This window comes from Microtus oregoni, unplaced genomic scaffold (genome assembly GCF_018167655.1).
Source record: "Microtus oregoni isolate MIOR12 unplaced genomic scaffold, Mior012 000017F_ref0000208, whole genome shotgun sequence".
NCBI lineage: Eukaryota > Metazoa > Chordata > Mammalia > Rodentia > Cricetidae > Microtus > Microtus oregoni.
The window spans coordinates 20,435,715-20,458,569 of record NW_024543076.1 but is presented as its reverse complement, the minus strand read 5'-3'; the positions used below and the strand labels follow the sequence as shown (position 1 = coordinate 20,458,569).

At 40.4% G+C, this 22,855-nt stretch overlaps 1 protein-coding gene across 2 annotated transcripts in view; it reads right to left on the bottom strand.

Moving 5' to 3' along the window:
• Positions 1–22,855, bottom strand: part of Klhl32 (kelch like family member 32) — a 203,116-nt gene that overhangs the window by 140,577 nt on the left and 39,684 nt on the right. For both annotated transcript variants that reach the window (XM_041667802.1, XM_041667803.1), the window contains exons 2-3: positions 20,517–20,601; positions 10,291–10,471 (exon numbers count right to left, since the gene is read on the bottom strand). In XM_041667802.1, the coding sequence (XP_041523736.1) occupies positions 10,291–10,471; positions 20,517–20,539 (204 nt within the window). In that variant the 5' untranslated portion in view covers positions 20,540–20,601. The remainder of the gene's footprint in view (positions 1–10,290; positions 10,472–20,516; positions 20,602–22,855) is intronic.

Sequence of the window (22,855 nt, the reverse complement as noted above, 5' to 3'; positions counted from 1 at the left end):
AAATCACCACCAGTTTATCAAACAAGGCACAGTTTCTAGAAGGAGAATACTAATAGATGCCTTTGTGATCAGTATGTGAATTCAGCTGTCAGAGAAAGGAAGGAACAAACACATGAACATATTATAATATTGTTGTATCAGCACAGCATTAAGGGCTCAGGAGTGTTGTTTGGCCTCCAGCAAAATAATGGATCATGGAGCAGGCTACTAAAGAAAATAAATGACTTGGAGTATTTGGGATTTAATTTCAGTGACATTTTGTCACTGAAAGAGCCACAAGACTAAAGTTTTGCTATTTAAATACTTACACATTTAGAAAGTAACCAAAACAGGACTAGGTTAGTTTACTATTGTCTTTCTTATTTTTTTTTTCTAAAAGGAAGATCCAAGAAGTAAATTACAGTCAGTTAAAAACTTAACCTTTCAACCCTGTTCTAATGAGGATGTGGGTACTTCTGCAGCACAAACAGGCAGCTAGCTGCCATATCCCTGGCTCCAGTTACCGCCCAGAATATTACCACAAGAAAGCTGTGTGGCACCTGAACGAAAGACAAAAGCAAATGACTAACTGATCTTTAATATTCCTGTAACATCTGATAGTTTCTAAGTCCACTTGTTATTAATTTTATTTTTAAACTAAAAGGTAATTTATGAAATGTGTATTGAAAATTAGCAGAATTGACAGAGCTGGAGGGAAAGTTCAGGAATAAAGACAGAAGGCATCCAGCTTGCGTACTAGATGAAAAACAACTGCCTATGCTATATTCTGTTTATCCTCAGTATAATAAGCATTATCTGTCTGAACATTATTTGTGATGACTGAACAGCAAGCAGTACAGATGCTGCAATGACCTCCCCCTCCTTTCTGTGAGCAGTACTATTAGCATCAAGTCCTCAATAAACACTATCTTGGGAGGAAAAAAATGAATGAACATATTAAATAGACTGCATGTCTAAATGCATATATACATGCACAACTATATATATATATATAAATCCATATGTCTAAATGCATATATATGCACAATTGTATATGTAATATGGGCATATTTAGTTTCATGATAGAAACACATAAATCTGAGTGGAAAGAAGTTCTTAGGAGGGTATTGGTGAGTGCCTACAGGCTCAACAGAGCAAGGAACTGTTCTGATCACATTGCAATAAGGAAAATAAAGGTGGAGGACCTATGATGTCTTCGGCATTGTGGTGGGCTCTGGGGATGGAGACATTATAGTACAGAATATAACCTTGGCTCCACTCCTAGCAGAAGACTTAAAAAAAAACCATATTTATGCAAAAGACCCTCCTTTGTTGTCCCTTCAATGGCATAGAATCCTTTAAAATGGCCAATCTTTCCCCAGCTCTCTCCAGAGCTCAGGCCTATGAACAACATGAAAATACCTTATCCCTACTATCCAGATAGTCAAGCATCGGGCCTTTAGCCTTACTCCAAAGTTTTTTCTCCCCTTCTCCATCCATAAGTAAGGGCTTGCTGATTCTACCTCCTCCTAACCCTGCTTTAGAGAGATTTTTACCTCTAGCCATAGGCTCCTCCCTGAGTTCAAACTGCCATCATCTCAGCCACTCTTTAAGCCTCTACTAGGGATCAATGACATTTGAAATCACTTTTCTTAATTTCTCAATGAACAGGATATCAGTACCCATTGAAACAGAGACTATATCAATGAAACACATTGATCCACACAAACCTTTGTGAATATGTGTGTGGAGCATAGCAAATGCTCACCCAGGGCAGTCAAATTTATTATTGCTCTAACTGACTGGGAATACCTGAAGGAATGTAGGACAAAAACAAACACAAATCCAAACCTCTAAAACCTGGTATTGATTATATTATAATTAACCATCCCCCTGTCTGTGTCTTCCACTAGACTGTGAATTCACTCACTGTCTAGAAAACAACAGGCTTACAAAATAATGTCTATTGAATTGAAAAAATTCTAATCATGCATTTCATTCTCATTTAGTAATCATTTGAGCCATTTACTCCAATAGTGAGTGGGGAATATGATTATAAAAACATATGGGACCAATATCATTTTTCCAATATCATAGGCTTTTGCCCTTCTCTCAAACCTGAAAACTGCACAATATACTCAGGTTCAAATGGAAAAGAAGATGTTCAAATATTTAATTTTCAAAGATATCCTATTTTAATCATTTTACCAATGCATACATAGAGTTCTGTTATGAAGCCAAGATAGCAAATTTAAGCAGTATCTAGAACCCACAGATTTTCCATACCCCACAGAGTGACCCATTACTCAGGACTGTCCATACTGGATCTCATGACTTGAACTGTGAGCCCTCTGGGTCAGAGGGACTTCCAAAAGGAGGGGATTAGCAGTCGACTCATGCTCACCCTTTCTACACATCATGCATACATGCGTGCATGTACACACACACACACAAACACATGCACTCACTCCCCACAGGATCACAAGGCCTCTGACTGACTTCTCTTGTTACCACTGATTCACTATTTCTCAACATAGCCATATTCAACAATATCTCTATGGACTTTACTACATGGCTGGTCACAGTCCTTCTCCAAGATGCTACTGATCAAATGTATATAATCTTCAATTCCTTGAAGGAAACGAGATAAATTTTAAATCTTTTGAGAAATAGAAGACATTATGAATGTAGAAATGTGGTGGAGGCTAGTAAAAGAGCTTCATAGACACATTAGCCATGTTAGTTGTTATAAACCTGGAGGAGGAGGAAACTGAGTGGCAAGAGGTTATAGGTTCAATGCTGAGAAGTGCAAAACCTTGAGGGGAAACAATACACTTGGAGAATAGTGCTGTGCCAGCACCGAGTGAACAGATGGGAGAAGTGGGGGGCTGCAGAGGGCGCTGAGAGCGTGTCAGTGCTGACCCTAGCATCTGAGTGGGGAACGCCAGAGATGGAGAAAAGTCGGATAGTTACTGAAGTTCTCTAAGCAACAAGGAAGAGAGTTTCAGATTCAGGAAATGCAAAGATGGAAAATAATGAGACCAAGCTATTCTGACCCATCAGAAGGTGAGTGAGCCTGCAAGCAGCTGAGCCCCATGCCCCCCAAAAGAGCTAACCTTTCTTCCCACTAACACCCAGCTGTAGCATGGCCAGGCACCATGGGTCAGTCCAAGAAGTGAAAGAGCTAATGTGTATAAAAACTGTTCTGAGTTTAAAATCCTACAAACTGTGTTTTCTCAGCGTCACTGAACCACTGCACCAAGCCACCCTGAGGCCATTGCCTGAGGTCATCAGCTGTGTTTATTCACAGCACAGCAGGTGAGGAGGAGGAACCAAGCAACTACTAATTGAAGTAGAACCTTCTATTTGCTGAGCACTGTGGAAAAGAACTATAGTCTTTGCTGCAGGATCAGAATTCAGACAGGCTCCTTAGCTCATCCATTTCATATTTCCTTTGCTGCTTTTTCCTCTACTAGAAGAATTCCTGCTATAATTTAGTTATATACTTCACAAATAACATGCTGTGTCTACACTACTGGAATGAAACCTAATTTTTAAGTTTTTTTTAAAGTCATTATTTCTTGACTCAATAATGTTCTTATACTTCCTTTTAAAATGTTAATGATCACAGGAAGTTAAAGCATACTGTGCTCAACTGGTCATTCGTTTACTCATGTTTCAAGCAAGAAAATCTGTTGTTAACTCTCAGGCCAATACCAAGAAACAGGTTACACCAATATGTGTGCCTGCTGACTCCTGCTGTCTCATATTTTCTGAATGAGAGCAAGAAGTATTTTAGCTCCAGAACCATGTACTAGATACAAGAGTGCAAGAGTCTAGTTTATCCCAAACTATTTACTTAACTTCATAGAATTCCATCAGAAGGGAAAACGCATGAATAATATATTTTAGGAAATATATATTTAGTATTTAAGATCTTAAGAACCGAATTATACATGAATTTCTATGAAAATTGTGTAGGCGGAGGCTGCTTGTTTGTTCCTGGTTGCCCGGACCTGAAATAATCACACATAAACTGCATTAATTACAACACTGCTTGGCCTATTAGCTCAGGTTTATTAATGGCTAGCTCTTATATCTTGAATTAACCCTTTTCTAGTAATCTGTACATCACCACAAGGTTGTGGCTACCAGCAAGGTTCCAGCTCTGTCTCCTCCAATGGCTACATGACGTCTCTTTGACTCTGCCTACTCTTTCCTACTCTGTCTGCTTGGAATTCCCACCTCCTTGCCCTATTCTACAATTAGGCCCAAAGCAGCTTCTCCATTAACCAATGGTATTCACAGCATACAAAGGGGACTCCCTGTATGGAAGCATGAACCAGGAAGCCTTATGCTGAGTCAGAAAGCCTTCTCTTAAAGGAGCTGCAGTGCTCCTGCTTGCTGCCAGCAAACAGAGCCCATCCGGGGTGGGGGGGGTGGGGGGGGAATTTGGATACCAAGAAGCTGCACTCGGTTCCTGTTTTTTGTGGGTCTACAAGCCCTCTTTTTTTTTTTTTTAAGATTTTCTTTAGGTTTTATTGGATCCATGCCCCATATGGTGGGTATAAAAATTGGGGAACATTTCTTCATTCCTTTAGTAAACTATTTACTGAGCACTTACAAAGTAGAAGACAACATTATATTGTTGCAAAGGAAACAGAAGTTAATAAGGACAGTAAGCCACTGTGCCTAGTTATTCCAATGTACTAAATAAGATACAAGAGTAAACAATTCTCATTTAGTGTAGATAGTTGTGGGAGGCAGTTCTTTATTAGTCTGTATATACTCTGAATAAAGCAATCTTCTAGTTTGCTCTCTATTGCTGTGGGAAAAAATGAAACAAAATAACAACAATAACAACAACAAAATCTAACCAAATCAAACTGAAGAGAAGAAAGTTTAGTTTATAGTTCATCATTGAGAGAAGCCAAGGCAGAACTCAAGGCTGGAACTGAAGCACAGGTATGAAGGAATAGTCTATAGTGGTTTGCTTCCCATGACTTGCTCAGCCTGGTTTCATATTCCACCCAGGACCATCTGCCCTGGGTTGGCACAACACCCAATAAATAGACCGAACCCATCCATATCCACCATTAATCAAGAAAATGCTCTAGAGATGTGTCTACAGGCAATCTGATGGAGGCGTTTCCTCACTTGAGGTTTTTCTTCCCAGATGAGCCTAGCTTTTGTTAAACTGGAAAAAAAAAATGATCAGGAAAAACAGTGCCCATCCTTTATCTAATTCTCCTTTCAGATTTTTTTAAAATTATTCATTTGTTTATTATATATACAGCATTCTGGCTGTATATATTCTTGTATGCCTGAAGAGGGCACCAGATCTCATTATAGATGGTTGTGAATCACCACTTGGTTGCTGGGAATTGAACTCAGGACCTTTGGAAGAACAGCCAGTGCTCTTAATCTCTTGGGCCATCTCTCCAGCCCTGCCTTTCAGGGTTTTTGTACAGGAAAGAGGCTTGGAGGTATCACAGTCTGGAGCAAGAGGAAGATTTGCCTACAAACACAGAGAAGAATTTCTCTTTGGGGTGGGAAGTGGGCAGGGGACTCCTTGTCTCAGCCTCCCTTGTAGTAGGATTACAGGTGGCTGTTCTGTTACCCACCTGGGTGTTCCATAGATGTTGGGTGACGAGGAAAGCACTTTACCTACTGAACTATCTCTCCAGCCTGCCTTCAATGACTGTATCACTGTTAGTTGGCAACTGAATATAATAGATACTCTACTGATATGGGAACAGGACTATTATTAGAAATATCTAAACCAATTATCATTTGGCCTGAAGACTTCTGTTGACTTCTATGTTAAAGATTTTGAGAGGAATTCTTATAATATTTCTTTTATTTTTTGAGATTAAAATTACAATATTTTTCATTTCCTTTTCCTCCCCTCAAATTTCCCCATACACCCTCCTTGATCTCTTTCAAATTTGTGGCCTCTTTTAAAGTAATTGCTGTTATATGCATACATATGTATGTATAAACATATATATTCATAAGACAACCTGCTCATTCTATAAAATGTTACTTGTATCTGTGTTTTCAGAGTTGGTCACTTGGTACTAGATAACCGATTGATATACCTGCTCATCCCTGAGGAAGACTACTTCTGGAAAATGATTTTTGTATCACAGTTAAATTTATAGTCCTACTCCTGCTTATTATAATTCAGACTGCTCTGAGTCATAAATTCTCTCTTATACTGATTCTGGGAGCAACCACAGAATTTTCTTGGTCAATGGGCAGATGAGTATATTTTAATTTCATATTTCAAAAACATTACTTAGTCATTTGGTGGTTTGAATAAAAATGATCCCCATAGGCTCATATATTTGAATGCTTAGTCAATGGGAAGTAACACTATTTGAGAAGATCAGGAGGAATGGCCTTGTTGGAGGAAGTGTGTCACTGGGGGTGGAATTTGAGGTCTCAAAAGCTCATGTCAGGCCCAGTATCCCACCCCCAATCTATGGATCAAGATGCAGCTCTCAGCTACTGTTCTAGCACAATAGGCCTACTAGCTGCCATACTTCTCTAACAGACTTAAACCTCTGAAGCTGAAAGCAAGTCCCCAATTAAATTCTTTCTTTTATAGGAGTTACCATCGTCATGACATCTCTTCACAGCAGTAGAATGGTGACTAAGACAGTCATTAATCAACTGAAGTAACTCTTACAAGAAAACGAGAAAAAATGAAATAAGGGTCTGGTAAGGTGATTCAGCTGCCCCTGCAGAGGAACCAAGTTTGATTCCCAGTACCCACGTGGCAGTTTAACTCCAGGTCCAGGGTGTCTAGGCCCCACTTCTGGCCTTCATTGGTGCCAGCCATACATGTAGTAAACTTTACAGGAAATACACTAATTCACATAAAATAAAACTAATTCTTTTCTTTTAGTTAATTTAAATAATGTATAATCAGAAGTTAATAATTATTATTGTAATTATTAACTCCAGCTGGTAATTTTTCAGGTTTTGTTCTTGATTCCCATACAAGAAGTTAAAGAGATTATTGGTTATGAATCAAAGATGGATAAAATTAGAAGACTCAAGAAGATGAAAATGACACCCTTCAAGGCCATTATAATTTGGGGGGGGGGTTAAACTGGGGACAGTAGGAATGCAGGTACCCTAAAAAGGTGGTCAGTGTGGGAAAGCACTAGCTACAGCAGTAAAGCAAACCAGTAAAGCCACAGAGCAGAATAGAGTTCAGTGTCCATTCTTGATGGACAGAATGAAAACAGAAGTACAACTCACCCTAAACCTGTGGGGTATCACTTAAGCAACTCTAAGGGAGAAGTTTGTATCTATAAGCACTCTCATTAAAAGATTAGAAAGCTATCGGTAAATTACCTAGTGAAATACCACAGGATATAAGAACATATATAAGAAATAATAAAGATGACTGTAGAAATTAATGAAAACTGAAGAGATGAATCAGTGATTGAGATCATATACTCTGCCTGCAGAAAACTCTGGTTTCCAGCACTCATATCCAGCAGCTTAGAACCATCTCAACTCAAGCCCCAGGAAATGGTCCTTCTCACAATTAAGGTAGCTCTTCTCCAACAGAGACCCACCCCCAGGGGATTCTAGAGTCTGTCAAGTTGGCAGTTAATACAAACAAATTCCCACTAGTAAACACACACAGCTCCAGCTACCTGACTTTTGCCTAAATATACACTGCGGAAGACAACCTCTTTAATCAATGATTCTGGGAGAATTGGATATCCTTATATGAAGCTGCATGCCTCTCCCTCACTCTGTGCGAAAATCACCCAAAAAACCCAAAGGCCTGAAACTCTGAGACAGTTAGAAGAAAACAGAGAAAACACTCTATGACACAGATATCATATGTCTGAAAAGGACACCAATTACTCAAAATATTACCAAGAAAATAAGATTTCACTCAATTACAAATCTTCTATATAGCAAAGGAAAAGTTCTGTGAAAAAGCCTACAGAATGAGAGAATATCTTTGCTAGCTATACATCTGACAGAAAGTTAATATCTAGAATATACATAGAATTCAAAACTATGAAAACCACAATAGATAAATGGGCTAATGAGCAGTTCACTTTCAAAAGAGGAATTATAAAATGGCCAATAAACATAAAAACATTCATGCAAATTAAAATAACTTTGAGATTCCATCTCATCCCAGTCATAAAAACCACCCCTCCCCCCAAAAAAGAATTGGTATGAAAATTTTGGGTGTTTAAGAGTGCTGACTGTTCCTGCAGCAAACCTGGGTTCAGTTCCCCCAGTGTAGCTCACAACTATCTTTAACTCCAGTTCCAGAGGAACCAATACCCATGGCAAAATACCAATGTACATAAAATAAAAGTAAATAAATTTATAAAAAACAAATCATTTAAGGTGGGGTTTAATGGTGAATGCCTTTAATCCCCAGTACTCAAGGACAGAGGCAGGAGGATCTCTGTGAGTTCAAGGCCAGCTTAGTTTACATAGAGAGTTCCAGCACAGCCAAGACCAAAAAAGGGTCCATGTCTAAATCAAAAACAAGCAAAAATCAATAGCTGGGATGATGTGAGAGAAAAGGGGGCCCGTACATAAAGCTTGTGGGACTGCAAACTCAGCCAGCCACTATGACAATTAGAATGGTGTTCCTCGACAATTTAGAAATAGGATATAATCAGCCATACAAATTCTGGACACAGACCCAAAGACTCTAAGTAAACATACCACACAGATTCCTGCACATACCTCCTTATTGCAGCACTAGTCACAACAACCACATCACAGAACCAACCACGAAGGCTCTCAGTGGACAAATAAACAAAAAAAAAATACTGTGTGTATACACAATGGAGTTTTATTTAGTCATACAAAAGAATGAAATTATCTTATTTACTAGAAAATGAATAATCACACTGGAGGTTATCGTATTAAGCAAAACAAGGCAGAGACAGCAAAACAAATACTCTGTTTTTCCTTATTCACAAGTCCTAGAATTTTTTATAGATGCATAGAACCATATACATAACAGGAAAGCAGAAGGGAAGCCACTGGGAGGAGTAAATGAGAAGGAGAGCTAAGGAGCAAGATGAACATGGTGAAATGTGATATATTTGAAAGAGACTTCCTTTATGAATACATGAGCAATGAATACATGCCAATTTAAAAAGAAGAGAAGGAAGGGAAGGAGGAGGAAACACAAAATGGCCCAACAGGTAAAGGACCTGGCAGTACAAGTCTGGTAACCCGGATTTGATCTTCAGAGCCCACCTAAAGATGAATGGAAGGCGGGAATCAACTCTACAAAGTTCTCTTCTGATCTGTGATTGCACATCTTGGCCTGTACTTCCACTCACACCATGCATGTGCATGTACACATAGCGACACACACACAGAAGTAATATTTTTTCTGTGTGTGTGTGTGGTATGCGCACATGTTTACATATATATGGGCACATGTGTGTGGAGGCCTGACATTGATGTCAGGAATTGTCCTCAACCACTCTTCCACTTTATTCCCTTGGGTAACGCCTGTCAATCACACCCGCGCTGCTAGAAATGACTAGTCTCACGAAGCAGCTCGCTCCGGGATCTTTTGTCTCTGCCTTCCGAGGCTGGAAATACAGGCAGGCCACCATTTAGCAGTTACATGAGTTTCGGGGATAGGAATTCCATCTAGAACTCATACTTGTACGGCTAAAGCTTAACCACTGAGCTATCTCCTCAGAGCCCCAAATCATAAGCTTCTAAAATTAAAAATTGAAGTCAGACACGGATTTCATTTCCAGATATGCAAGTTTAAGACCATGTTTTTTATTTACTTACGTCCTGAATTCTAACTACCCTTTCTCTGAGATCCAGTTGCCTTATACGTGAAAATGACAGCCTTCAATAGCATGGGCATGCATTTGTCCAAGCTGTTTGTGCGAAGATGAAAATGAAATATAAATACAAAAGACTTCATCCACTCAAGCTGTATCACCACACGTCACTCACGGCTGGAGACCAAATTCCAAGTTCCAGCCAAAGAGAACCATATCTTCACTGCCATGCCATTCGGTGCTCGCAAAATGCCACATGCATTAGTCAGATGCAAAGCGGAGGCCCGCTTCCCACTGTGGGCACCCAGCCCAGTCTGGTGAGTGTCCCAGCAGGCCCAGGACACAAGTCCGTCCAGGAAGGAACACAGGTTCTCAACGCTTACAGCTCTGCAGAGAACCGTGGAAATGGCTCCCAGCCCAGGAAAGGTCAGGAAATACTGCTGGCCTTTTGTATTAGCATTGCCATCCTCGGACAAACACAGCCCCCTTTGCTTACCCGGAAGTAGTCGCTGCAGGCCGCTAGGACTGCCTTGTGAGCGTGGAATTTCTGTTCCTCGGCAATCAGGGTCACGTCACAGAGAATGCCATCACTTCTTTGCTGATTCAGTGCGGCGAGGACGGTGTCATTGTGAGATTCTGAGTGGCACAGCCTCTGGCCCGTCAGCATTTCTTGAATGCTACAAAGAGAGCAAGGAAGCCCCGTTTATTCGGTTCACCGGTCCTGCCTCCTAGGGGCTCTTTCACCCTTTCGACCTTGGGGAGGGCGCTGGAACTCCAGTGCAGCTGTGAGTTTGAACTTTCTGTTCTCCGTTTTGCCTTCTATGCTTTTGTCTGTCTATTTTCCTTTTCTCTGACTCTCTCTGTCTCTCTCTTTTTTTTTTCTCTGTCCTCAGGCCTCTCTTTCTATTGTTAGCTCTCCTGTTTCTGAGGTTAAACTTTGTGAGTGTCTACCTGAGTCTGTGGACTTATGAGCCAGTTTCTAATGCCCTATTTCTTTGGTGTGTTTGCATGCAAAACTTGCCTTATGTATGTGTGCAGGTGAGCATACCCCTTGTGTGTATACTCCCCCCCCCCCCCCGTGTGTGTGTGTGTGTGTGTGTGTGTGTGTGTGTATGCAGGGAGACTCTTCATACTCTATGACTCCCTCTCTAACTCCATCCTTCTCCAGCTTCAGACTTACCAAGTGCCTCTCTAGGATACAAGCCCCGCCCCCCCCCCCAGTAAATATAAGAAAACTGAGTAAATGTTGGTTGGGGACAAAAGAACTGCACTTGGCCATCCAAGTCAAACCACAGCTACCTGTGAAACTTGGGGGATTATACATTGAAAGAAATTAATTTACAATAAATGGAGCATGATAATATAAGTTTATAATCCCAGAACTCAGGAAACTCTGAGGCAGGAGGATCTGAAGATCAAGGTCATCTTTGGCTATATAGTAAGTTAGAAGCCAACCCGAGCTACATGAGACCTATCTCCATGAAAAAAAAAAGTGTCCTTTGTAAATTAAATGGAAAATTAAAAGTTAAAAGCTTAGATCATCAAAAATCTCTCCACATGACTCTAAAATCCCCAAACAGGTGCTGGGCTCTGACTAGAAAGCTGTGTCACTACTGAGTTACTCCCAGAGGGTGACAAGGATGACAAGTCCTGTTTCCAAACAGTGGCTGGCCTCTTTTGAAAGCTGAGTGAAAATATCCCAGGACAGCTGAACGTGATCTCTCCATACCTGACCATTCCATGCCCAGCCCCAGCAAGAAAAAAATATTATTCAGAGAAAACAGCATTGCTATCAGCCTTGCCCATACTGTTGAATTATTTGATGGGACGCTGCCTCACTTGCACCAACTGACTGGTAAATTATAGTTAAACACAAGTCGCTACCTAAAATTGACCAACTTCTTCCAGTGAGAAACCAGTGTAGTCGGTAAGCTTTAGCGAATGTTTCCCACGGGAAGCATCAGAAATGTAAGAACTACGGAGAGAAACTGACTTGGCAGAGAGTGAAGCTATAGGAAGCTCTTGTAGGAGGGTGGGAGGATTATTTTCAGTAGAAGGTGGAAGCTGAGTCTGAAACTCTCACAGCCGTTGAATATTCATGTGTGGCTCCCGAGATAGGCAGGCTTTTAAAACCAGTAGCTAAAAGTTGCATTGGGAAATATAAATAGGTTTTTAAGGAAATTTCTATGTAAAGCTTAGAATGGAGATTACTTAATGTCATGAAGTAAAGGAAGTGGGGAAAAGAAACAGAAATACTGTATCAGCAAAGTAGAACAACAGGAGAGACTGAAAAGTTTTTCGTAAAACGATGGCATTTTCATAACTAGCAAACCTGTATTGTTTACAGTTTTTTAGCCAATTATCCTGCATGATTTATAATTACTAATTATAATTAACAATTCAATTTTCCTAGTAATCATAGGAGAAGGTGCTATTGATACATCTGTTTTATAGATCAGAATACCAAAATTCCAAGATTATGAATTTTAAAAACCTGACATTAAGAACACAATGATTTTTCCTGCTTTTAAAAAAAGATAATGCGTATGAAAGGTCTCTCCAAAAATTATGATGAAAAAAATTCAAAATCCCCTATCAATTTTATGTCATACATAGTTAACCTCAAAATCAACCCTTTAGAGTAATATATGAAAACAAAATGGCATACAATAATCATAAAACTATGTAATCATGCTTCAAGACCACTTTGTACATACGAGGACTACAGTTTTGAAACAGAAAATGGATTTCTAATGTTATAACTTTAGAAACTGTATTTGAAACTTTCATAATTTTCTTTCTCCTCTATTATGTCACCATAAATTTATTATGTGTGGAACAAGAATATATTAATAATAATTGCCTTAAGACATTTCCCTGCTTGCAAATCTAGCACACGATCGACGTCATTATGGAGACTGCAACAGTATTTGCACTTAGGTATCCTGTTGCGAGTGAGTCGATCTTGGCAGGGAAAGAGCAGCTGTGAGAGCAGTTTGGCAGAGACTGGGAGGGTTGAGCTTTAAAACAATACTGATAACTCCTTGGCTCCACAGACGCAATAACTCAGCTTCCAACAGTAGGGCTTTAGAAACACCATAAGCTGATATTTAAGACAACACTTGGCAGAGGACCCTAAATATTTTAGAACCAATATGTTATGAGTTCTTAAAAGCCAGAAATAAATACTCTGGGATTTGGCAAGAAATAAAGGCCCACAAATCAACAAGTACCAACAAGTCATCGCTGTATTCTCAGAGCAGCTCCCCATTCATCTCTCTAACAGAAATCCGCAGAAGACCTAGCCTCTGTAAATTTGACATCACAGCTGCCCACAGCGCAGAAGACACCAGGCTCACTACACCTGGGTAATGATCATACACTGGGAGCACCAGGAATCACAGGCTGCAGTGCACCACGCTGAGATTAAGGTGCGGAGCAGATGGAGACTTGTCATTAGCTCCCTCTGCCCTTACAACAAATGTCAAGTCAGCAAACTCACCTCCCAGGTCATAGCCATGTCCTTTCACTACCGGGAAACGAAGAAACAAGAAAAGGAAAAGAACTGTTTCAAAAACTTTCCAAAGTCCTGGGAAAATCCGTGATCAAGGCTCTGCACTTCTCAACGGGAATACAGACTTGAGAAATGTCTTCAAATTGGGGAGATTCTTCCATGAAAGAAATGGCATCCCTCAAAATTTACAACTAGTACAGACAGTGCTCTGGGTCCCCCAGTGCAACACCCGTCTCCTTTTTCTCTGAGACCCAAGAGCTGCATTACCAAAACAGGAGCCACCGCGTCGCCAAAATAGGCTGTGGACACTCTCTATAGGCTAGCACAAGATGAGGTGAGCTGTTAGTGTAGAGCAGTATTAGATTTAAAAAATGATAAGAAAAAAGACCCAAATTTCTCATTAATACTTCTATACAGAGCACATATTTAAATTATGATTTGTGACAGTGGTTTATATGAAATACAGCACTAAGGTTAACCAGAGCTGTCTCTTTGTTCCTGATTTTAAATGGATCTGCTTCAAACAACACATGTTTCTCTACTATGAGCCCCTTTCCAAGCCCACCGTTCACAGGAACACCATATGGGTGCCAGGTGACTCCAGTCAGGCGCCAGGGTGGACACTATTCTCGTATCTCCCAGGGCTGACCCAGGTCCCTGGCACGACAGGAGGAGACACAGACTCTCTCAGCAGCAATTGGTTTCTAGCAATGCCAGGGAGTGCGCATTAGACCGGTCACATGCCCGCATCTAATAATGGGGAGATTGATGCATGCAGTCTCAGGGAATAGGACTCATCGTGACTTTGAGCCTGCAATTTTCATTCTGGAAATGATGACAGAAACTAAGAACTCAAATGCGGAGCACGTTTCTAACCTGCTCATTCTGAATCCCTGCTCCTGTGCAAATGGCTTCTTTGAGTGCACAGAGTTAACGCTTTGATCACAGAAACCCCCAGGGTCTCATTTTCATACATTCATTTAACTGAATTCAGGCAGTTTTTTAAGACGTAATAAAACAGCTCTACAGTTTTATATTTTACTCTTCAAATTTAAAAATTCTGTGGATTTCTATTTTAATGGTTATCTGCTACTTAGCAAGGTCAAAATAGTCTTATACATTAATAAGAAAAGAATGTTGTTTATTTACATGGACAAGTTGTTAAAAGATGCCATAACAGATTTTTCTTATTTTTATGTAACACTTTACAAATTTTCTGAAGTGTATGCCAGAAATAAAACTAGCCATAATGATAAGCAAAGATTAAACCTTATAGAGCAATTAAGAAATACTAAGACTATGAAGAAAGAAGATTAGATATAAGTGAATAGATTTCTATACCTCTTCCCTCACTTGTATATAAGAGAAATATCTATTCAGCCTTGTCATTATAGATGCTGGAGATAAAAAACTAAAGAAATGAAATGTAGAAGCAGCCATCACAGAATATCCAGTCTCTCAGGACAGTGACACAGAGGCTCGCAACCTTCAAATGTAGCAACTCTTTAATGTAGAGTTGTGGTGATTCCAACACAAAATTACTAATGTTGCTATGTCATAACTGTAATTTTGTTACTGTGATGAGTTGTGATGTAAATATCCGTGTTTTCAGATGGTCTTAAATGAGCCCTGTGAAGAGGTCATTTGTCCCCCCCAAAGGGTCACAGCCCACAGGTTGAGAAACACAGCACCAAGTACTCTCACCTTCTCAAAGGAGAAATATCTATGATGCAAAAGAAAGATGGATGAGTTACCACCCTGACACAAAGAAGATAAACTATCTGCAGGAAAAGAGAACAGCAAACTTTGGCCTGTCAGCAGGGAGTGTGGTCCCGACACACAAGAGTCGAGGGCTATCTGAACCCTGGATGGAAACACCAAGATAATGTTTCAGAGAGGTGGACACATTTGAAAGCTACTGGTGTGGGGAGTTAGGAGGTTTGGTGATATGTCAGATAAAGATATGGATGGGAAAAGAGTTCTCATGAACATGCTCATTTTCTGGTTTACAAAACTCAATATTCTGATAGCAGAGTACCCAAAAAAGAAGAAAATGATGAACTCTGAAGAATTAATCTAATTAATCTCATCAATAAAATGTGTGGGCATGTTAACTTTGGGTGATCTTAAAGATTTCCAAGGGTAGATGTCAAATACACAGATTGATTCATAGCTTTGGAGCTCAGCCATGAGTAAGAAGAGAAATCTATGATTCATGTTCTCAGAGAGGCCAAGACAGCACAGCTGTCTCAAGAACACACTTGAAGTACAGCCAGTAAAACTTGCACAGAAGGAAAAAGCGATCTAAAGCACAGAAGCCAGACATGGCTTGGTTTGCCTCTTGAGTGGCAGGAAATAGGAACACCAGAAACATGTAGAACTCTGTGACATTTTGGACTTGTTCAATGTAAAGATTTCTGCGAACCATCACTGGACAACATAGATTGTTCCGTACATCAAATGAGGGCTTTCTTAGAGAAATGCCCCTCCCCACACACATACACAACACCAAACAAACAAACAAACAAATAAAAACAAAGAATGGAAGAAATTAAGGGTTGAGCAAAAGTTACAGAATCTAAGCCAATGAAGAAGGGAACATAGCAATAAAATGAGTTTGCTAACTCATAAACCAATGCTTTGCCCAGCCATCATCAGAGAAGCCTCCTCCTGCTTAGATGGGAACAACGGAGACTCACTCACAGCCAGACAATATGCGTGTAAAGTGAGAGAGTTTGGAGCACTCACACCTAAATGGTGTGTCTCCAGCAAATCCTTCCCTTCAGAGCTCAGGGAATCTTAGAGAAGAGGTGATGGAAAGACTGTGAGAGTCGGAGGGCATGGAGGACATCAAGGAAACAAGAAGGCCAACGTAGATACTATTAATTCACTTAGAGACCGAGGCAGCATGAACAGGACCTGCATGGATTTGTGCCAGATGGGTTCCCAGTGCTGAGAGGAGAAGCGGACACAGACGTGACCCTTAAATCAGAAGCTATCTTCAACTGGTAACCATTTGCAAATGAAAAATTCGTTTTTTTTTTCTAACAGATTCTCACTGGGAATACAAACCACTCTTACAGCCAGGTCCCATGCTCAGCAATAGATGGCCAACACAGAAGGAACGCAGTGATATCTATGGAGAGTTTTTTTTTTGTCTCATAATGCTTTCTTTTTAACTTTATAGGTCCTTTGTGTATGTATTATGGCTTCTGGTTTTGTGTTTTTACGGGATTCCTGTGTGTATAAACATTTGTGTGTGTGCATCTATGTATTTCTTATGCTGTTCTTTTTCTTCTGTTTTTGTTTGCTTGTCTTGTTTTGTCCTATTCTGATTTGTTTTTATTTTGTTTTATTAATATTCCTTAGATGCCTGTTTATTTTCTAATGAGAAGTGGGAGGATCTTGGAGGAATTGGGGAAGGGGAAAATATAGTCAGAATACATTGCCTAAGAAACTATTTTCAAGCCGGACGGTGGTGGCACACGCCTTTAATCCCAGCACTTGGGAGGCAGAGGCAGGCGGATCTCTGTGAGTTCGAGACCAGCCTGGTCTACAAGAGCGAGTTCCAGGACAGGTTCCAAAACCACAGAGAAACCCTGTCTCGAAAAACCAAAAAAAAAAAAAACTATTTTCAATAAAATGAACAGTAAAAAGAATAAGGAAAAGAAGAGGGGAGAGGAGGACTGAGGAAAGGAAATAGACAGCTGGTAGAAGTGGAAAGTAGTTCAGCTAGTAGATGAGACACAGCAAAGGTCAAATAACAGCCCTAGTTAAATAGGTAAACCTTCAAGCTAGAAATGAAGTAAGAGTAAAGCTAATAGGTGATTTCAGAAATGAAGTGACCACTGGGGATAACACATTCCATGCTGTGGCTGTGTCAGTATGTGGCTTAGTGGAAGGAAGATCTCTGAGCCAGAGCAAGCAAAGATTCCAAGAGTCATGAAGCTGGGCAGATCCTCCATAAGTGATGGAAAAGTGAGAGGAGGGGAGACGGCTCTGGGTGGGAGCAGGGAAGGAGACAGCTGTGTCATGGAAGACATGGCAGTAGCGTCGTAACTGATTAATCTAAATGGCTGATTAAGGGTAAGAAACCCCTTTGAGAACATACACATTGTTTCTGAGATCAAGGAGCAAATTATTTGTCTGAGGTGGTGCCAGATAAACACCACAGTCCTCACGCATTGTATTGGTTGGGCATCAGATCTAACACAGGGCATTTGGGCCGTGGTATTAACTGCATTCTGAGGGTGGTGGTTTGAAAGAAAATGGCCCCAAAGGGGAATAGCACTACTAAGTGGTGTGGCCTTGTTGGAGGAAGTGTATCACTGTGGTGGCGGGCTTTGCGGTCTCTTTTGCTCAAGCTTCCTCCGTGTGACAGACAGCTTCCTGTTGCCTATAAAGTGTAGCAATCACTACTCCAGCATCACACATGTTTGCATGCTGCCACGCTTCCCACCATGTTGATAATGAATTGAACCTTTGAAACTATAAACAAATCACACCAATTAAATGTTTTCCTTATAAGTGTTGCCTTGCTCATGGTGTCTCTTTGCAGCAAAAAAAAAAATCTTAACTAAAACACTAAGACAGTTTTGGTTTTTGCTCTGAGACTCTCTAAACATCAATTGTATTCCTATCCCTGCTAGTCCTTGAACAACATACCTTAATCTTCCCTGTTTATTTACCTCTACTTTTTTTCAGTGTAATATATTTATTTATTTTATATCCCAAACACAGCCCCCTCCTTCTTCTCCTTCTACTCCTCGCTCCTCCCTTGGCCCCACCCCTCAATCTACCCCCATCCGTATTCATTCAGAAAGGGACAAGCCTCCCATGGGCATCAGCAAAACTTGGCATATCAAGCTGCCATAAGATCAAGCACCTCCCCCTGTATTTAGACTGGGCTAGGAAATCAGCATGAGCAATAGGTTCCCAAGAGCCAGGCAAAGAACTAGGGACAGCCCCTGCTCCCATTGCCAGGAGTTCCACAAAGAGACCCAGCTATGCAACTGTCACACATATGCAGAGGGCCTAGGCTCACTGGTTGTTGGTTTGGACTCTGTGAGTTCCCATGAGCCAGGCTAGTGGCTGTGGGTTTTCCTGAGATGTCCCTGACTTCACTGGCTCCTACTATCCCTCTTCCCTCTCTTCAGGAGGACTCCCCAAGCTCAGCCTAACATTTGGACTTGGGTCTCCCCTTGGCCTCCAACAGACACTGGAGGAAGGTTCTTTGATGACAAGTACAGGAAGAGGGATGGTCTCCAATCCAATTATAGGGGATGGCCAATTCAGGCTATGCATTGACAGCTGCCACGAGTCTCAGCCGGGGTCATCCTTGTAGATTCCATACCACTTTTCGTTGCATTAGGTTTCTGACTGGCCTCGTGAAGGTCTGCCTCCCAGGCATCTCTTATAGTGCTCTCTCCCTCCATCTACCCCCAACCTGCTCCCTCAAGATCCCACTCCCACCTGCACCCAATCCACCCAGCAGATCTCCTGCATTGACGCTTCCCAGGGAGATCCATGTAGCCCCCTCTTGAGCCCCCCTCGTTACCCAGTTTTTCAGGTCTGTGGATTGCAGCATGCTTATCCTTTACTTTACAGATAATATCCACTTATGAGTGAGTATATATCATGTCCCTCTCTTAATCTTTCTTCTGAAGAGCTTTTATTTATTTATTTATTTATTTATTTATTTATTTTCTCTTTTTTTGAGGAAGGGAGGAGAGCAGAGAAAAATGTAGGGCTCAATAAAATCAATAAAAAAAATAAAAAGAAAGTATTTTGATCTTATAGGAGGAGCATAAATGATTTGATTCCAGACAACAACATCTTTCCTTCCTACATCACTTCTTAACATGTAACAAGTTAGGGTATTTTGGGATTGCATTCTGTTAATAATGTTATAATGTTAAACATTTTAAAACTTAAAAAAAAATCTCCATAGGTAGGTAACATGGTTCTTTGTAATGACTGCTCAAATAATTATTTTATCTTCTTTCTAGCATAAATTTTTCTGATCTTTTTTCTTTTTTTTAATTTTTTTTTATTGAGAAAAGGAAAAAAAATTTCCACCTCCTCCCAGCCTCCCATTTCCCTCCCCCTCCCACCCTTCTCCCCCTCCCCCACTCCTCTTCCCCTCCCTCTCCAGTCCAAAGAGCAGTCAGGGTTCCCTGCCCTGTGGAAAGTCCAAGGTCCTCCCCTCTCCGTGCATGTCTATGAAGGTGAACCTCCAAACTGGCTAGGCTCCCACAAAGCCAGAACATGAAGTAGGATCAAAACCCCGTGCCATTGTCCTAGGCTTCTCATCATCCCTCATTGTTCGCCATGTTCAGAGAGTCCGGTTTTATCCCCTGCTTTTTCAGTCACAGTCCAGCTGGCCTTGGTGAACTCCCAATAGATCAGCCCCACTGTCTCAGTGGGTGGGTGCACCCCTCGTGGTCCTGACTTCCTTGCTCATGTTCTCCCTCCTTCTGAAGAGCTTTTGATGGCTTCCTTGGAAACTGATGATGACTTGCCTCCAGGCAGAATAAATGCCACAGGCTTTCTCCCTGTCTGCCCGTCAGATTTTTAGAATATGAAGCTCCCTCCTCCCTTAGTGCATTTCCCAGATCACTCCATCCTTTGGCTCTCAGGGATATACTTCTTTCCCACATTTACACTGTACTTTTCCAACAGAGCATTTTTTACTATGGCATTTGCATTGTTGGTTGTGTAGCTATTTATTTAACATCTGGTTCTCCCATAGAATACACAGTTTGTGGTGGGATACAGAAAACTTTATATTATTCATAACTTGTACTTTACATCAAGTTGAGTGCTTGGCTCAACAAATATTTATTAACTAAATGAATATTCAAACAAGATACTATCGGGAATTTTTGAATACTCTCTAAACTTAAAAAGAACAATATTCAAATGCATGCATAGTTTTCTCAAAAATTTTATTATTTTCCTTTATTCCATGATATGCCTTTTGCTCAGAGGGTTTGCATCCAAAATGAGAAAAAGACAAGAAGCAGTATTAAAGAATCATGACACTTTCTAGGTTTGAACATCCTTTTTCCAACTGTCCAAATCACAAGAATTATGACTGTTTGGTTGAATTGTGTTCAGCTGAATTGTGTTCTGTTCCTGGTCTGTGCTTCTGTGTGACCAGTTTAACCTCACTATACTGAGCAAAAGCATTATCCTTCAGTGTGTACCTGAGACAGCGTTCTGACGGCATCCTCCAGCTGGATCCTCGCAGTCAGGCTTAGAAGTGTTCCAGAGAATCAGCGAGCATTCCAACTGGATTAAAAAGGGTAAGAAGGAAAACTAAAGTGAGTCAAATGCAAAGAGCATGTTAGGAGTTCACGACGCTGATGCTTCAGAACACCAAGAAGAGGTCTAGAGAACTTAATGCTGACACTTCCCACCCTCTCACCGTGGTCCTTTAGCATGCTCTTGATGGCTTTCAACTTTCAGGCTTTTTACATTATCAGAGACTCAAGTAGAGAAAGGGCGATATGTCTGAGACTCAATCATAGCTGACTAAAGATTGAAAGGAAAAACACCACAAGGTCACTGGGAACAATGAAGATTTTATGAAATACAACTACAGTGGTCTGAATTAGAGACATCTGTCTGTGGAAATTGAAGTTTCGTTCCAAACATGCCTAGTGAAATTAAATTTAAATCAAGCACCGGTCGAGTAAGTATATACTCAAGGAGCTGGCTTCTGAAAACTCATCAAATGAGCAGCACACGGAGAGGATAGACATGAGGACCTAATGAAAATGGTTCTCATGGCACCTTCAGGATAAGTATGTGAGAGCAGGTGTAGCTGTCAGGCTTGGAGCGCCTTGGCTGTGCACGCTTCTCCTCCATCCTGACTGCCCACCCTCACCTTTGTAGTTAATAAGTGATGCAACTCCAAACAGAGAAATAAATTATTTGAACAGTCTGGGACCTGGTCCATGACTGCATTTTACAATGCTCATTAGGGAGCCTCGCTCATATTTTGTAATACACCCAAGTGGTGAAATTAATTATAATCTGAATAAGTTAAATAGGCTTCCTTCTGTCTCAATTTTATTTTGAAAAGCAGCAGTCATAGGGTGAAAAAAATGGTTACGAAAGAGATGTATTAAATTGTGTCTATTTCTTCTGGCTTGGATAATAAAATATTTGTCACCTGACTAAAATACAGCATTTATTATGTTATAAAGAAACCTGCGATCGGTATGACTTTGAAATGCTTAATGCAACATATTGTGTGCTTAAGTATTCCATTGTTACTGTGCATGACTTGTTTCAAACATTTATTTCATACAATTGACCTTTCAGTTCTTTTGTTTTTAATTATTACTAATAGGTTATTCCTTCACTTGTTTCTAGTCAACGCTCTGACAAAAACTAAAGTGAACATCATTCTCGCTTGCTCCATCATGGGTGAGCAGCACAGACGGTTAGAATAATCCCAGGCACATGGCTTAATGAGCTGAGAGACTTGCTTAGCAACCTATTATTGCTACAGCTCCCCCTTAGAATGCGGGTTATAAGCTCGATGGTGTGATACCAAGCACAAACATAGATAAACACTTGAGTTTTGAAATGGAAAAGAATAACTATTAGAGGTGGGCAAAGAAATCCTACTCTTTTGAAAATTCTATATTTTTCAAAATACTTCTAGTGAAACGGTAAATGGAGAAAATAATTTTAAATATTAGAATAGTTCACCATTAAAGGATATATCTAATTTGATACATTTTAAACAGTCATGGAAAAATTGTAAAATGAATTCAGTTCCCTGCTAGAGATACTTATGGTTTTTAAGTCAACACAATAAACTAGTTCTTCTCCAAAATTATATAAATATTATCACCTACATTCTACATAGTTTAATTAAATGAACAAAACATTTAATGTGAGTCAAAATGAGTTAAAGATGTATCACCACAAAAAAGCTTTCTTACTATTTCCAATTAATATTATTTTTCTATATATTATTTTCTACTTGCTATATATAATATACTGGTATAAAGTCAGATCTATGGGCAAACACATTTGTTTTATGGACAGTTTCACAGACAGGATGGTGAGCCGGAGGTGACATGTCCTTCCACAGCTTCTTTCTGCTTTTCCCCTGCTTGGAGCCTGGATTCCTTCCTAATCTATGGCTCTTAACTTCCCCATGAGCTCCAGAGACCTTGCACAGTCTCTTCTCTTCTTCCTCTTCAGCTCTGGATTCAGAGTTGGACAGCTTGTTGGAAGATGGAAGCACAAGGATACAAAAACAGGGAGTTCTTGTTCTTCTGGAATCCAGCTCTCTGTGATCTCATAGGCACACCTGGTACAACCTTCGGTGTGATGTTCACTTGGAAGCACAAGAAGAGGCTCTCTTGTCTGAACTGAGAGCTGTCACTTTGGAGGACTTAACTGTGGCCGCCTGCCACTGTGAGGCTCCAGGTAAAATGAAAGTGTTCTGACCCATCCCTAGTCAGGCTTTTCTGAGTTCTTTGTTCAAACAGGCACATCCTTCACATCTCCTCAAGAGCTTTGT